At 38.3% G+C, this 16,507-nt stretch overlaps 1 protein-coding gene across 2 annotated transcripts; it reads left to right on the top strand.

Annotated features, from left to right (window-relative positions):
* The first annotated feature begins 6,021 nt into the window (after positions 1 to 6,021).
* LOC107597549 (delta-like protein C) lies at positions 6,022 to 12,063 on the top strand. 2 transcript variants are annotated; one of them, XM_016288667.1, is made up of 9 exons: positions 6,022 to 6,540; positions 6,649 to 6,882; positions 6,989 to 7,046; positions 7,151 to 7,408; positions 7,745 to 8,106; positions 8,196 to 8,412; positions 9,988 to 10,681; positions 10,782 to 10,896; positions 11,006 to 12,063. In XM_016288667.1, exons 1-9 carry the CDS (start codon positions 6,490 to 6,492, stop codon positions 11,009 to 11,011), a joined length of 1,995 nt encoding a protein of 664 aa, XP_016144153.1. In that variant the 5' UTR covers positions 6,022 to 6,489; the 3' UTR covers positions 11,012 to 12,063. The 2 variants fall into 2 exon arrangements, with proteins under 2 accessions (XP_016144153.1, XP_016144154.1); XM_016288668.1 differs by lacking the exons at positions 6,022 to 6,540; positions 6,989 to 7,046 and having other exon boundaries at positions 6,840 to 6,882.
* The last annotated feature ends 4,444 nt before the right edge of the window (positions 12,064 to 16,507 follow it).

Here is a 16,507-nt window from a genome sequence, read left to right as displayed (position 1 = left end):
GAAGAAACTGTAGATTAACTGCAACACAAAAAAACACTTGCTTCTCTAATCTTTTTGCATTCTATCTATTTGTTTTCTTTTTATTTATTATACAATTATAATTCTGACTTTTGATTAACAATAGCAAAAAAGGCCTCTAACTTGCTCTATTCTTTTTCTATTCTATGTTTTCTTTTTATTTATTAGAAGATTTAAAAAAAAAACCTTGCTATGTGTACTGCATTAAGCTAAATGAGACTTGTTATAGCACTTGAATGTCATTGCTCTTTTGTTGATTTTGATTGCTTCCATTGTCCTCATTTGTAAGTCGATTTGGATAAAAGCGTCTGCTAATTGTCTAAATGTAACGATATATTATGGAAGCCTGTTTTGCAATTCTGAGGGGAAAACAATTGAGATAACTTGCGATTCTGAGTTTACATCTTGCAATTCTTGCAGCTCTTGTTGATATTTTACAATTCAGACTTTTTTTCTTAGAATTTTGATTTTATATCTCAATTCTGACTTTATTAGAATTTGACATTTTGCAATTCTCAGAATTTTGAGGGGGAAACAGTCTGAATTGTGAAATTGTATTATGTTAACTTGAATTATTTTTTTAATACTATGCCTTTTTAGTTGTATTAAAAAAAAAAAAATTTGTTACCAGTGCACTATTATGGCCCAGTTGTTTTACGTGATGCAGTTTTTTGTTTGTTTTTTTTGGGCTGTGGTACTTATTTCAGAAAACAAAATGCTCCATTAAGACACAAAATGCTAAATTGAGGCGCAACTTTGTAATTTCCTGCTATTTTCAAATAATGTTCAGTGCAAAGGGGTTTCATAAAATGGCATTCTGGCTTTAGCTAAAATGTCACATTGCTTTAATAATATAATCAGAATTAAATGGCTGAATTTTACTACTGCTATTTCTAGTGTGTCATTTAATTTTGTTGCACAAATATTAGAAATCTTAGTTTTAAATCATTGCATACTCTACCAATTGCAACTATTTAAACAAAACTTTCAAAGCTATTGTTTGTAACGGTTTGTGTTCCTCTGTTTATCTTGTGTGAATTAGAATCTAGCACTAAATCAATTTATCTGTATTATTTACTTCAACAGTCTAACTCGATCTTTGTGCACTTAAAATAACACCCACACTTATGAGGGGCCTTATAGGCCATAATTATTGAAAAGCCTCATACAAACACTAAACGAAAAACATTGATCGACCTTAGTGAAATTCATTCATACACATTACTGAAAAACCTCTTACATTATAGGCTAGTGAAACGAAAACAAGCCCACATAATGACCGAGCCGATGCTCCAGCAGCACGCTTCAGAACGCACACAATTTGAGGCAATTGAGAGACACAAAATGCGAGGTGTTAAACTTTTGTCAATGTCACACCTTTGCGTTTGACAGAAGGACACGTGCCATGATGGCCTCATGGTAACCTTTGAATATCTCTGCAAAATCACACCATGTTATGCTTAGGGTCATGAGACAGAAAACGCATTCTAGTCTAATAATTGTTCCTAAACGCTGAGAAAACATTCAAACTAAAATGTGGTGACATTTAATTTATATATAGCCTGTGACTAATTACAAACGAATTAATATTTTTAACTAAACGTTGTCATATCAACAAACAATAACATAGTCTGACGAGCCTTAAATACATCATTTAGATTAGGACATGGCTACCTTTAGTAAGTTATATTCATTCAGTAACAGCTCCGACTAAGTGTTTTTGTTTCAATAAAAAGAACCGGTTCGTAAGACTCGAGCTACGCTGTGTGTCTATGATTCATTTAAAAGAACCGACTCTTAAGAGTCATTCGCTGGGGAATCGGATTATCGCACTATTACGCTGTATGTGTTTGATTCACTAAGAAGAACCAGCTCATAAGAGTTATTTCGCGAATCTGAGTACATAGTTTAATAATAATAACTTACGATGTTTCGCAGGGGCGCCTGCAGGATTTTTTCCGAGGGTACGCACAGAGTTTGTTTTTTTGAAGGGGGGGGGTCTTTTTTCCCCTTTTCCCAAAAAAGCTTATAGCCTACTACTGTTTCAGCTATTAAAATAGTTCAGTTTTGTATGTAATGGAAAAGTGATTGTATTTCGTTTCGTTTTTTTATAAAATTAATTTAGGAAAACGTTTGGAGCATTTTTGTTTCGTTAAATGTAAGTTTTTTGTGTTTTTTAGTAAGGACCAAGTGGCCAGAGCAGACAGTGAATTGATCATAGTTTGATCAATTTAGCCTTCTCAAATCATCACCACTTGCCTAAAATAAAATCTATAGCTATAAAACAGTTCAAACATATCAAACATATCACAATGTTAGTTTAAATGTTTAACCTATATAAATGTGTGCTGTTAGATGTCTATTATCCAATCGTTTGTGCAGAGAGTGGAAGCTGAAGCTCTGCAGGACCTGGAGGCGCCAGCGCGATCACTTGCATTTTTTTCTAACAGTAGAAACAACTTAAAATACGCAGTCATTTTTTGCTCATAAAGGTAAGAGTAATGCATCATTCTAAACTGTAAAGGGTCTAGTTTTATTTGTGTGCACTGGCAATATTAACAAAAGGTTGTGCTTTTATAAAATAAAGAAAACAAACGCTTTCTGCCGTCTCGGTCTTGAGCAGGAGCGCTTCACAATGATGAACTTAAAGTCAGCAAATTGTCTCACAGGCATGATAAAAATATATAGAAAGCTTTAAACTACTACTTTTAAAGGAAATAATTCAAATCAAAAATAGATACTATTTCATTATGTAATCCCTAAAGATGCATTTCTCTATAAAGGCGCGTCCAATGAGGAGTCATTTTTTTCCACCATAATTGATGGATGTCTAAAATATAAAAATAATAAAAAGCCTAAAACAGGCCCGATTATAATTTGCGTTTTTATAATTCTGTACAATTAAAATAAATTATAATGGCACATATGTAAAACTTTGTCCTATAATTGTATAGCTGCTTATATTTTCTGATTTTTATGTTGCTCTGTTCTGAATACCTTAAAAGTTCAAGGATTTGCTGCAACGCAATTTTGTCTGATATGTGAATTATGTATTAGCCTTTTTTTAAATCCATGCAGCGAATGCTTTAAAAATAGCTTAAAAAAATTACTTTATTGCATCCAGACGCTTTTAAAGTACTTTTCACTATAAGTTTTACCGAGTAGCTTGAATTTAAACATTGTCATGAATTCGTTGTATTCCCATTTGTAAAATAGCCTACAAATTAATTGTTGTAGGCGAACCCGATCTCATGAAAGTGCGTATAGCACGATTTTCTGCTTCTATTTGACGTAATATTTATCTGCAGAAATTGACTTGGGCATGCGAAAGACAGAAAGGTTTGCAAAAAGGTTCAGTCGACAGAAATACGGGACACACAGGCCTTTAATAACTGCTGAAATGTTTGCGGGGCAAATCTCAGGTCAGTCTCATGGTACGCACAGTGCGTACAGCCGTACACCTGCAGGCGCCACTGATGTTTCGTACTGTAGGCAGCACAGTATAACGGAACCGTAAAAATAAAAATCATTAGGTTCCGTTTTTAATCGTTTAAACATACGAATAAAGTGACGCCTCGGAGCATCAAGCACGTGCAGGGAGCCTGGGAACCGGTCTGCGTCGGGCACCACGTGTCGCACTTCACACCTTGGCGGAGGGGCACCAATTCACATTTATGGATACGCCTTCTGCCACTGGCTACACCTCACCATAACTATCGCCATGTGTCATTTCACCCCCATGTGCCAATTCTCCTCCTCTTCCCCCCAGAATTCACTAGCACCCAGTCACAGACACGCTTTATCCCAGCCAAAGCGACGTCTCTTACACCGTTTGGATGTTAGACACGTGGATGGGAAAGTGTTAAGCACTGGCGCGCAAAGCAAAACATCTAGGGCTTAATTTTGTAAGCCGCAAACGCAAGCAATGAAACTACTGCCGTGGTGACTTTATTACACGAATTAATGTCCCCGGGGGAAAGGGGCTTCGTGTAAGTTTGATCTATCATTCACCTATCAGGAAACATCAGAGATGCACCATGCGCGTCTTCGATTGAGCCAGATGGCTATTGATTTTGTGACTTTTCCCCGCTTTCCCCTCATCGCTCTCTTTGTCGAATGAACATGATGAGCACACGACACCTATTTTGCTGAACATGTACCCCATAGCGCGCATCAACGAGCGTGGGCACTCATCATGGGACTGGGACATGTCAAAAAAATAATAATCAAATTTGATATAGGCCCTATGATATTTAAGGGCGCAGATGACATATAGTTCAACAAAAGTAACAAACTGCATAACAATGTTACATTGTTTAGGCTACATAAAATGTTACATAAACATTAACAAGAGGTTAGCATTTTATATGCAAATAAATACACAAATTACCACAGAAATACTCAAATGATTTTTATAAATAAAAAGTTTAAATTGTCTTATAATTTATGGAGAAATATTCTCTACTTGCTAATATTTTAATTTATCATGGTTATCGTTTTTGTATATTAGAGTGTTTATGTAACATTTTATGTTATTTTTTGCTGGATTTTTTGTGCATTTGTGAGTTATTGTGCGGCCTTCCACCTGGTTAACCAATACAGTTTATACTAACAATCATATTTTAATAGCTCTAATCGGTTGGCATATTAACATTATATAAATGAATGACATATATACCTATTACTATTGTTGCATTAACCCACATAACCGCTGTATGGATACAGTGTATTCAACCAAACCCCATTCCAGTTGTTTATTTGCCGAGACAGTTTTCTTGTTTACACAGATAATATAACTCTTGTTTACGTATTCCTTGTGTCCATCAGAAGCCAAGAAACCAGACTGTCTAAATAATTGTCCGACAATAAATTAACAATAGCAGCCCTTCCTAACCCCCCTAATCATATGATGCCGTCCAGTGGGCAAAGCGTGCCTGGGGTAAAGATGGGGCCAGCAGAGGCACGCGCTGCTCTCATTAGAATCACAATAGAAAATCACTAAAGCACGAGCAACAGTTTGGAACGCTGCGCATTGTTCGCGCGTGTCTTCTCTGTTTAACCTTAACATGGCCCAGTATAGTGCGACAGAAACTGAAGTGAACTCAAAAATTGAATTTTTACCTGCAGTTCTTAATTTTGAGTTTCTGCTCGCGTGTAATAACATTTCAGCAACTGCTGCTGCATGCTCTAATTTAGCGTATTAATAAACTTGCTTGTCATTTATATAAGAAAGAGGTTGTTTAAACTTAATCAAAATAATGAAATCAGTGAAGACGATGAGAGAATATTCTACCGTATGCATATTATCGTGACCTGAAGTTGGTGTGTTTAGCTACACATATAGTATATCAAGAAAGCGAAGCGCAAACACAGTGCGCAGGTGCAAGCATTACCATACAGCTGTAGCGAGAGCCCCCTCCCCGCACACGTACACACACTCTTACTCCAGAAAGCAATTATCTGCAATCTTAAATGCCCTGCGCAACCCCCACCATTTCACCCTCTTTACCAAAGACCTACAATCCAAACCCAAGATAACAAAAGAGCCCTCCGGATCTTTCCAGGGCACAACAAAGCGCTTGCCGGTTTAACGACTCACACGCGTCAGAACAATTACGGATTTTTAGTGCTGAATTAAAGGGGATGTACGAATCCCCTCCACCCGACCAACCCACCCCCCTTTCCGCGATCGGTGACGACCATTCAAGACGAAAACAAACTTTTTTAGAAAATGACATGGCACGCGACATCGTAGAAAACACAAAGTGTGCGTACTTGGTAAGAATACAAGAATTACAAATTGACATAAAAACCCCTCTGCACATCTTTAAATAGCTATATGACAAGAGGCACAGGTTTAATTACGCCCCAGACATATTTAAAGAAAGTTTAGACTTTATTCCTATAATGTTTAGGAACACAATGTGGAGCAATGTCCAATAAATTGTGATTTGATTTTTGAATTAATTTAAAAACCAATGTGATCATGTTAATATTTAACTAGGTTAATTGCTGGTTGTTGTCAACATATAGCCTACTTTTGTATAGTTTCCAAATGCCTGTGTTATGTAAAGTTTATGTTGTGCTGTAATATCTCTTTTACTATAAAATGAACTTAAAGCGTCATGATGTTCAGGGAATCATCAAATAAATCCATCAAAGCACATTTATGGGTTTCGCATAGGCCACGCCTCCTCTTGGCTGCTATTTAAACGCAGTCCACACTCCACGAAAGGTAACAGGTCCGAAGTCCCCTGGAGCTAGAAATCTGTTTCTCTTTGCTTTGTAAGCTCCAACATAGACGACATTAAGTTTTTTTTAAATAGTTAAGTCATTTTGCTTTGAAATCCGATATTTTTAACAGTTTTCTTTCTTTCTTTTTTTTCTTAAATCGTGGATACCACTACAAACATTCATATCGGACTACTCTCGCAGTCTGCTATCGTTCAGTAGCAGACAAGAAGATCCAAAATGGCTCTTGTTTTATTAAAGTGTTTTTTAATTTTGTTATCGGCGCATCTGGTGAGTATTTCACACCTATTGTAACACACTTATTGTAAGTATTGTAAGCCGCGTCTTTGACAAGTGCTTTCCCAGCGTGCTAATAATAGTCCTGTATTATTTCCATAGGCGGAATCATCCGGAGTGTTTGAGTTGAAAGTGCACTCTTTCACAAGCTCAAGCAGTGTGTGTAAACGGTCCAGTGACTGCCAGATCTTTTTCCGCGTTTGCCTGAAGCACTCACATGATATCATACTACCAGAGCCGCCGTGCACTTACGGCACTGGAACGACAGGAATATTCAACGCAGACTCCGTCTCCAGTAGTGCGCATATCCGTTTGCCTTTTAATTTCAAGTGGCCGGTGAGTAGCTCAAAATGACATACTACTCATTATCAGTTCGTATTTAGGTATATATGTATGCATGTATAATGCATGTAATATTAAACAGAGCCTTCTGGCATTACAGGGAATCGTCTCGTTGATAATCGAAGCCTGGAACGCAGAGTCCTCTGACCAGTCTACAGGTGTGCGCCCTACTGTTGCCTCACCTGCGTAGTTTTAGTAGTGTACACGACATGTATTTGTTACCTCTAGATCAATATGTTAACTGCTGTTTTATTTAATCCAGAGAACATCAACAACATGATCAGCCGTTTGGCCACCAAAAGAAGACTCGCCATCGGCGAGGACTGGTCCCAGGACGTGCATCTCGGAGAGCAAAGCCAACTGCGCTTTTCTTATCGTGTCGTGTGCGATGAATTCTACCATGGCGAGGAATGCTCGGATTTCTGCCGCCCACGGAACGACGCATTCGGCCACTTCAAGTGTGACACCGCTGGCAACAGAATGTGCCTGCCTGGATGGAAAGGCGACTATTGCGCAGAACGTAAGTGTTTTTGAATGTTGTACATAATTGTTGGCGCTTGGGTAAACGAACATTCGCGGAGAAATAAATAACGCGGGCAAGTTCAACGGCTCCAGTTTGCTTTTGTTCACTGTAACAATAGAAGCAAAGAGCATGATTCAACAAGGACACGCGCTGAAACCTAATATGCTCTGCCTTCCATGAAAAAGACGGCATGTGTTTCTTTTGTGTGCGTCCCAGCTGCTTAGTTTAGTACTTAACAAATACTTGATGTGCCTGAGCCTCTAGAAGGGGGGTTGTTTTACGATGCCCAGTCATTCTAATGTCCCCCTTTCTCTCCTTCTCCTTTTTAAACAGCCATCTGCTTGTCTGGCTGTAGCGAAGAGCACGGTTCTTGTGAGGCCCCCGGTGAGTGCAAATGCCGCCTCGGGTGGCAGGGCCCCCTTTGTGACGAGTGCCAGCGACACCCGGGGTGCCTGCATGGCACCTGCAACCAGCCCTTTCAGTGCACTTGCAAGGAAGGCTGGGGCGGCCTTTTCTGCAACGAGGATCTGAATTTCTGCACCAATCACAAGCCCTGCATGAACGGCGCCACCTGTACCAACACCGGCCAGGGCAGCTACACCTGCATCTGCAAGCCTGGCTTCAGCGGCAAAAACTGCGAGATTGAGACCAACGAGTGCGACAGCAACCCATGCAAGAACGGAGGCAGTTGCAATGTAAGCAACCGGTTGTGACACTACAATTTACAGTCTTGTCCTTTCTTGTCCTTGGAGCAGGAATGTTAATGGCTTTTGCTTCTTCTTAGGATCTGGTGAATGATTACACCTGCACGTGCCCTCAAGGCTTCTACGGGAAGAACTGCGAGGTCAGCGATATGACCTGTGCCGACGGGCCCTGCTTCAATGGAGGGACCTGCATGGAGAAGGGAACTGCTGGCTACTCCTGCCTCTGCCCTCCTGGTTACATGGGCTCCAACTGTGAGAAGAAAATCGACCGATGCAGCAGCGACCCCTGTGGTAATGGTAAGCATATTTTCCCCTTATCTTCAGTCATAAATGCACAACATTCCAGTGTCATCGCCACCAGCAGCATGCTGAACCTTCAGTTTTTTTTTGTTTTGAGATGCATCCACTGTGCGTGATATACAACTCATGCATGATCGAACAGACGCCAGTGAGGCTCTTACACTGATATGAATGGCGAGATAGAGCTGTCATAAAGCAATAGACTTGCTTTCCCAAGGGTTATGATTACTAGCCCTGGTTTACACCCTTGCCATTATTAGCCGCGTTTCCACTGTCGGGCCAAAAGCGAGCGTGCTAGTGCGTGCCAGGGTCAGTCGTGTTTCCACTGTCACTTCCGGGGCTTGATCGTGCCTCGTCGGTGCTTCCTCGGGGCCAACGGCCAGGGATTTTTGGCCCGCCGAATACCTTGGGCCAAAGCGGGCCAACTAGGGCTGGGAGTGGTTATGTTCAAAGGCGGAGTTTATCCGGCACCTCTTCTCATTTCCTGTGTTTTCATATCAAGCTACCAGCTAAAATCAGCAATTTAAAACATTCAAAACAATTTTTAAACTATTTTAAAATTAACCTTCAGACACCAGCTCGTGTCTGAAATAACAAATAATTACAAAAACTGTTCATTGTGTGAGGCAGAAATTTATTATATGCAATGCTAAAGGCTATGTATTCTAACCATCGGCATAATAATAAATACACATGCTTTTGAAAATACCAGAGACCACTGGAAGAACTTAGACAAATCATAAATGATTAATCGTGTATTTATTTGGTTTCTTGTTCTGTCTTTCTGACTTCTGCATTCGCATATGTAATACATTTTATATCCATTTAATAACTCATAATCCTTTTTCGGTCTGTGAGCTCCCTCTGTTGCTTTGGCTGAAAGGATAACAGTATAGTGAGGCAGGACAGCGCCCAAACATCCTCACATTATATAATTTCGTGGAAAATTAATATAAAGTGTCATTCTTTCTAAAGTTGAAACATATGGCTTAATCAATGTTTTTCTAATGTGTTATACGTGTATGTCTCTAGACTGAGTTGTTTTGTGCATTTCTGTGATTACAAATAAACGGAGCAGCCACGACTGAACAAGTAGGCCTATGTCTTTTCTCTTTTTATCTGAAATAATTATACATATTAGTTGGATTTAGCATCACTGATGTGCACTTCTGACACACATTATTAAATTACTTTCACTGTAACTTTTTTATTTTTTTTTTATCGTAAATCATTTAAAGTCTTTTTAAAGGATGAAGCGTCCGCTTATGTCAAGTTCGTTTTGCGATAGCTTTCATTTATTTTCCCTTCGCTGGTGAAATGGTGATGTTGTGTGACGTTTGCTTCAGAGAGGTGTGTTAAGGCTGGGTTTTTAGAGAAGCACTGGCCTGACAGTGGAAATCCAGCATGATTTTGGGCTCGCGGCTTGAGGTGCTAGCCCATTGGCCCCTCCCGGTTCGTTGTAAGCCCTGGCTCGCACTGGCCCGACAGTGGAAAAGCGGCTATTCAGTTCAAGTTCCCTCATTATTAGGCTAATGCTTTGATATGGTTCCCTTGTGTGTTTTTTTTTTTAAGGTGGCCAGTGTCATGATATGGGTACCAGACTGATATGCCGATGCCGCCCCGGCTTTTCAGGCTTGCGTTGCGAAATCAACATTGACGACTGTGCGAATAACCCTTGCCAAAATGCTGGCACCTGCGTGGACGGTATCAATGGCTATACCTGCACATGCACGCTTGGTTTCTCAGGCAAAAACTGTGCTGTCCGCTCTGACGCCTGCAGCCTCAAGCCTTGCGAGAATGGAGGGACCTGCTACACCCACTTCTCTGGGCCCGTCTGCCAGTGTCCACCAGGCTTCATGGGCACACTTTGCGAGGATAAAGACAAGCCTGCTGTGGCCAGCTCTCCTCTTCCAGCGGCCCTGGTGGTCTCATTCACTCTAGGCCTCATCACTCTTACCCTAGTAGTCTGCGCCGCCATTGTGGTCCTGAGACAGATGCGACAAAGCCAAAAAATCACCTCCACCACCTTACGCAATGACTTGGAGTCCGTCAACAACCGAGTCTCTTTGACCCCAGCTTCAACTTTAGGCAGAGAAAAGGAGGCCTTGCTCATTCCTGGTGGTCCGTTTAAGGTGTCCAATAAAGATGTGGCACTCAGATCTACCACTGTGGACAGTCATTCCAATGAAAAATCTAATTACAAGCAGAAGATGGTGGACTACAATATGAGCATTGACGAAAAACCCACAAACAACAAACTAGACATGTAAGTTCATGTCTTGTTTGATTTTGTTCTTTGTTTCTGGCTTTTTATTTTACTGACATCAGTGTGCAAAACTAACACTGATGTGCTTGCTTTATTTCAGGAAAAACTCTGAATCTGCATTGCTGGTTCCACCACTGAACTATCCAAAAGAGGGAGTGTATCACCCTGTGTACATCATTCCTGAACACATAGAACAATGTGTATTTGCTACTGAGGTAAGCATCTTCAGACATTGTTTTAAGTTCTCTCATTATTTATCATGATTTCAGTGTGTTGCTTTTAAAGAACATGCGTTAATGGTTTTCTCTTTCTGTTCTTTCTCAGGTTTAACAGTATTCTTCAATCTGGAGCACCTCAATCACCAGTGGGCCTGACCCGAAAATGTTTACAGTCTTAAAGGACAAAAGGAAGACGTGAAGAGAGTATATATTATATCTACATTATATTATTTATTTATTCATGCTGCTGAGTAAAATGACTACTTCTTGTTATGGACAATGCTTTTGCGAAGACAAAGCAAAAGACTTGAAGACTTGAGGAACAACTTGCATTATTTGCACAATCCCCCCCCCCCCTTTTTTTAAATGACCCAAATAGAATTTATATATATTTCATCATATTTAAAATGTAGATAAAGACCAAGAACTCTCTGGAAGAGCTGGGCAGAATCAAGGATTCGTTAATCACAGAAGCCTTGAAAAGGAAGAAAACAGGCATCCTGAAGTTCATCTCACTCTGTGAATCACATGAAGCCCAATCAATCAGCCTTATGGGTGGAGGAGATGCAACAGAAGGATCTGGAACTGTGACCATGGAGTATTTTTATTTTTTGAATATGGTTCGAAATGCTATTTATAGACATATATGTGATGAGAAGCAATCAAAGTTATTGAAACAAGCTGTTTTGACTGTGAAAAATGTGAACAACTGTCTTCGGAATCTACAGTTATATATGACTATGATTTTACTTAGTGCCTACAATGGATTTGACTATCAGTGACGTTCACTCAAACCAAACTCAATCTTAATTAAGTGCCTCATCTTTCAATGTGTTATAGCTCAATGAAAAAGGTACATACAAACTTTGTATGTTTTTCGACAGAAAATATTTGGGTTGACTTGGGTACAAATTGTTTAACCAGCAGTGCATGATGGATGCTGTTGTGTACAGCTTTCATCCTGTCAACATTCACTGCTGCTAAGCTATTTCCGACATTCCCAAGGCTCGAAAGTACCAGTTGGTTCAAACCGATAGCCTTATCATTGTCAAGATTTCCTGGTTTTGTGAACCTCTGCATTAGGGTCTTTTTCAAAAAGCAAAAAAAAAAGTAAGATCAAGATTCTTTGAAAGAGTAGAATTTTTTTCCTTTCCTTTTTTTGTACATGGCATTTGTATGTTTCTTACATTTTTTTAAACCATTTAAACCAAATAGATACTTTTATATTTTATACAGTCTTTCTTAATTTAACAATGCAATATTGTACACCATTTTGAGATATTCCTGCTATTTAATTGGATTGTAAATAATTTGTATTTATGAAAGATAAATGTATATATGTTTATGTATTGTGCATTTTGTCCAAAAAGTCCACATATATATATTTTTTCATACAATAAATCCTGAAATAATTTACTTTCTATCATGTCTTCTTTTCTTTCAAGACTGCTGAGATAATACTAGGATGGATATATTCAGCTTTTAATTTTAAACAACTACCTATAGTATGAATGCAACATCCTAAACAACTTGTAACACCATATATGAATCAATGTTTGATTACAATTAGAAAAGGAAACTATCTTGACAACTGTAGTGAACCATTATCTAGTAAAATTCATAAGAAAGCCTTCCAGTATGCCCTGTACTAATCCACTATTAATTAATTACTGTGAGTTTTTGTTGTATGACTAGTTTGGTTGTGAGATATACTTAGTATCTCTGATCAGAACAGTGCAGATGAAGCCAGAGAAAATTGTGAAGGGTTATTAATGGTCCTCAGAGAGGATCACCTGCCATTCACCCCCACTCTTCCTCTTCCATTCAAAGAGAGAAGCCGAGGCTTGAATAGGGGATGGGAGACACTCGGATATGTCTCTGTACTGAGACCCACTATGAAGATTTTCTATGTCACCTTCAAACTCTCAAAAATACACATAATTATAAAAGCATCCTGAGACTACAGCAAATACTTTATTTTCTAGAACAGGAGACTAGAGAAAGATTATGAGCATTCATGTAACATTTCTGTTTATGTAACTTTCTATCTTTGAACTAAATCAATACTTTTATTCAGCAAAGACGCATTACATGTATCAAAAGTGACTGCAAAGACATTTATAATGTTAAAAAATGATTTATATTTCAAATAAACACAGTTCTTTTGAACGTTCTATTCATCAAAGAATCTTGAAGAAAAAAAAGAGTCACGGTTTCCACAAAAAGTTTAAGCAGCACAACTGTTTTCAACATTGATAATAATAGGAAATCTTGAGGATTAAATCAGAATGATATGATTTCTGAACTATCATGTGAAACTGAAGACTGGCTGTTGAAAAGTCAGCTTTGCCTTCACTAAATAATGAATAAATACAATTTTAAAATATATTAAAATGGAAAAATTATTTTAAACTGTAATAATATTTCACAATATTACTGCTTTTACTGTATTCTTGATCAGTTAAACGCAGCCTTGATGAGCATAAGAGACTTCTTTCAAAAACATAACATTTCAATAGTGATAAACTGAAATAATTGTTGGAAAAAGTTTTAATATAAAAAAAATATATAATACTATATATATATATATATATATATATATATATATATATTCACTTGTGTTTACAACAAGTCTACTTGATTTTTAAACTGATAATAAAGTCTCCATCTGAAAGTTTACACTCCTTTCATACTCATACTCATCGGTCTTGTTTTCTCTTTGCGGGAGTCTTAAAATCTTTTCCCTGCAGTTTTCTGTGCAAGCACCTGTGGCTAAGCTAGTTGGTCACAGTGACGATAGCTGCACCAGGAGCAAAATATGTTTGCAAGCTTTAGAGGTTCCTGTGTGAGGTCATAGATGTGGAAACGTTGATTTTCCCTAATGACTTATATCAAATTGAAAGAGAAAGAAAAGATTTCAGGCAGCGATACAGACCTTTAAACTGAACATCACTGTCAATGTTTAACTTTTAAACTGGTCGCTTTCATACTTTGTATGGTCAGGAAGTGTATCAGTACATGAACCCACACCCTGCTAATTATATTTGTGATGGTGATAAGGCTGCATGTTTAACTGCTTTGGCATTCTTATGCCATGATGAACCAGAAGCACAACATGTTCTCAATGTCCAACCTTGGTCACGTAGAACTGTTACTTTCTTATATGAGATTTTTGAAGAGCAGCAGTAAATTTGAACTGGCTATATGGCAGATGGGAGTGGCCACTAACACACTAACAAGAGACTATGCATTAACAAGGCATGTTTGATAAGAGAAAGTAATTTTGTAGTATAAAGGCCAGTTGATAACCAAGAATGACAACTACCATAACTATATTAGCATCCACATGAGCGCACGAAAATGCTCTGTTTAATAAAGGCGTTTGCTGCAGTTTTGTCATACTGCCACTGTAAATGCTCAAGCTCTTTAAAGTCGGTGGAATCTGAAAGGCTGTCAATGTTTTTTATATGGAAAAAAATCACTCTGAAAGTGATTTTAATGATATTGTTCCTCAATGTTGTTATAGTTGTGGTATAGGAATTCCTCCTATTAAAACGATTATTCAAATGTTATAGTTATTGTTATAGATTAAAAGTAGTGTGTTCACACAGAAAAACTCAGACAAATTAGTGTAGTGTAATGTTGGACATTTTCACTTTACAATCACAGCCTTCCCTACATAGCTGAAGGGGCACAACATGATGAAAACAATGGCAAAATCCAAATGTTTCCTTCAAATGGAAAACAGCAAATGTTCCTGTATAGGAAAAAACATTAAGTGTTCCATTTGATATGACAAAAATTCATACACTGGGTGACATGGCGTACAGCGCATGTACTCAATTTGGGGCGCAGCTCTTGTTACATCAATCACTACTATATTTTTACTATATTTTAGGTGCTCAATGTGTGTGCATTGATCAATGTTTATATGTGAATAAAAGCCTAAATGAAATTTGTTCATAAAGTAATCACGTCTCTTCAGAAGATCTGAACGACTCAGATTTATATAGTTTATATAGATTACATTTATTATGTCTTTATAATCTTTTTGAAGCATCAAAGTTTGGTGCAATGGACTTTTAATGGAGGTTTCATTAAAAATACCTTCATTTGTGTTTCGAAGATGAATGAAAGTCTTACTGGTGCTTTGAAAAACATAAATGATGACAGAACTTTCATTTTTGGGTTTAGAGTTTTAGTCATTAACAGTCGAAAAGTCCGGCTAACTGCTCTTCTTAGAAAACTATGCTGTTGCTGATCAATAATGGGATTTCCATTATCCTTCCTTTTCTTGTTTCTTGACTGAATGGGGGATGTCAGGGTTGTTTCTTGTTAACGTATCAAGTGAGAGATCGTAAAACACAGTGAAAAATTAGCTCGACACCTGTAACATGCAATCTGGATATGTACCACAGTCGTCCCTGCAGGGTGAACGACTACCATCACTGTCTCAAACATTGTACTTGAGACATTTTCAAGTTCCAGTTCCAATTTCAAACTGTTCAAAAGAACATGATGTCATAATGTTTACTTATAAAATCTGCAACTGTAAACACTTCCTTATTTAGAGACTCGTTATGCTATCAGAACTCCAGCTTCCCGTCATTGCCTGCAGTGAAGCAATATAATTATCCACTGTAATTACTGTAAAACATAAATAGGAAAGGAGGACAGAAGCAACAAACGAAGGCAGAAAAAAACTAAGCAGTAAAAGGGAGAATCTCACATAGATTAAAGACACACCTGTCATCACTACATCACTGCTGATTTCACCCTTCTTCCTTCTTTTCATGACCCTGAGAACCCCGTCTGGCATCTGTCCTGTGAAACAAAGAGAGGAAACGCAAAAATTCACGCACATGCTCTGAAAAGACAGTTGCAAATCCCAGTGAAACACATATTCTCTTTTATTTCTTGATGGACAGTGACAAAGCTTTACACATGGTGATCTGACAGTCATATCATTTATTTGACATAGAAAGACATTGAACCCCTTATTAAAAGTCTTTACAGTCACTTTTGATCAATTTAATGCACCCTTTCTGAATAAAGATATTAATTTCCTTCTGATCTGACAACATGGATATTGTACGTAAGCCATGTGTCAGTTGTTCTGTTTGTTTGAGCATCCTGGCCAGCAGAACATAGCAAAACTGGCTCAACCAACAGTGTGAGTTTGGGGGTGGGGCTGTCTGTCTGTCTGGCCAATGACAGATGAGGGGACTGTTTAAGAAACTTGTTTGGAAACAATCATTATTTTAGCAATTCTGTTTGGTGTTGCTAGAAAGTAAACACTTTACTTTTAAGATTAATCAAATTTTGAAGTATTGAGTATTGCAATGTTGATATTATGGGTATGACTTTAAAAAATCTATTTGATACCTCAGTACTTAAATGATGCTATAGATCAGTGGTTCCCAACCCTGGTCCTGGAGGCACCCCAACACTGCACATTTTGCATGTCTCCTTTCTCTGACACACCAGTTTCAGGTCTTGGAGTCTCTACTAATGAGCTGATGACCTGAATCAGGTGTGTTTAATTAAGGAGACATGCAAAATGTGCAGTGTTGGGGTGCCTCCAGGACCAGGGTTGGGAACCACTGAT

This window comes from Sinocyclocheilus grahami, unplaced genomic scaffold (genome assembly GCF_001515645.1).
Source record: "Sinocyclocheilus grahami isolate Dianchi unplaced genomic scaffold, SAMN03320097.WGS_v1.1 scaffold233.1, whole genome shotgun sequence".
Classification (NCBI taxonomy): domain Eukaryota; kingdom Metazoa; phylum Chordata; class Actinopteri; order Cypriniformes; family Cyprinidae; genus Sinocyclocheilus; species Sinocyclocheilus grahami.
The sequence above is the reverse complement of the archived record's forward strand: the minus strand, read 5'-3'. Positions and strand labels throughout refer to the sequence as shown.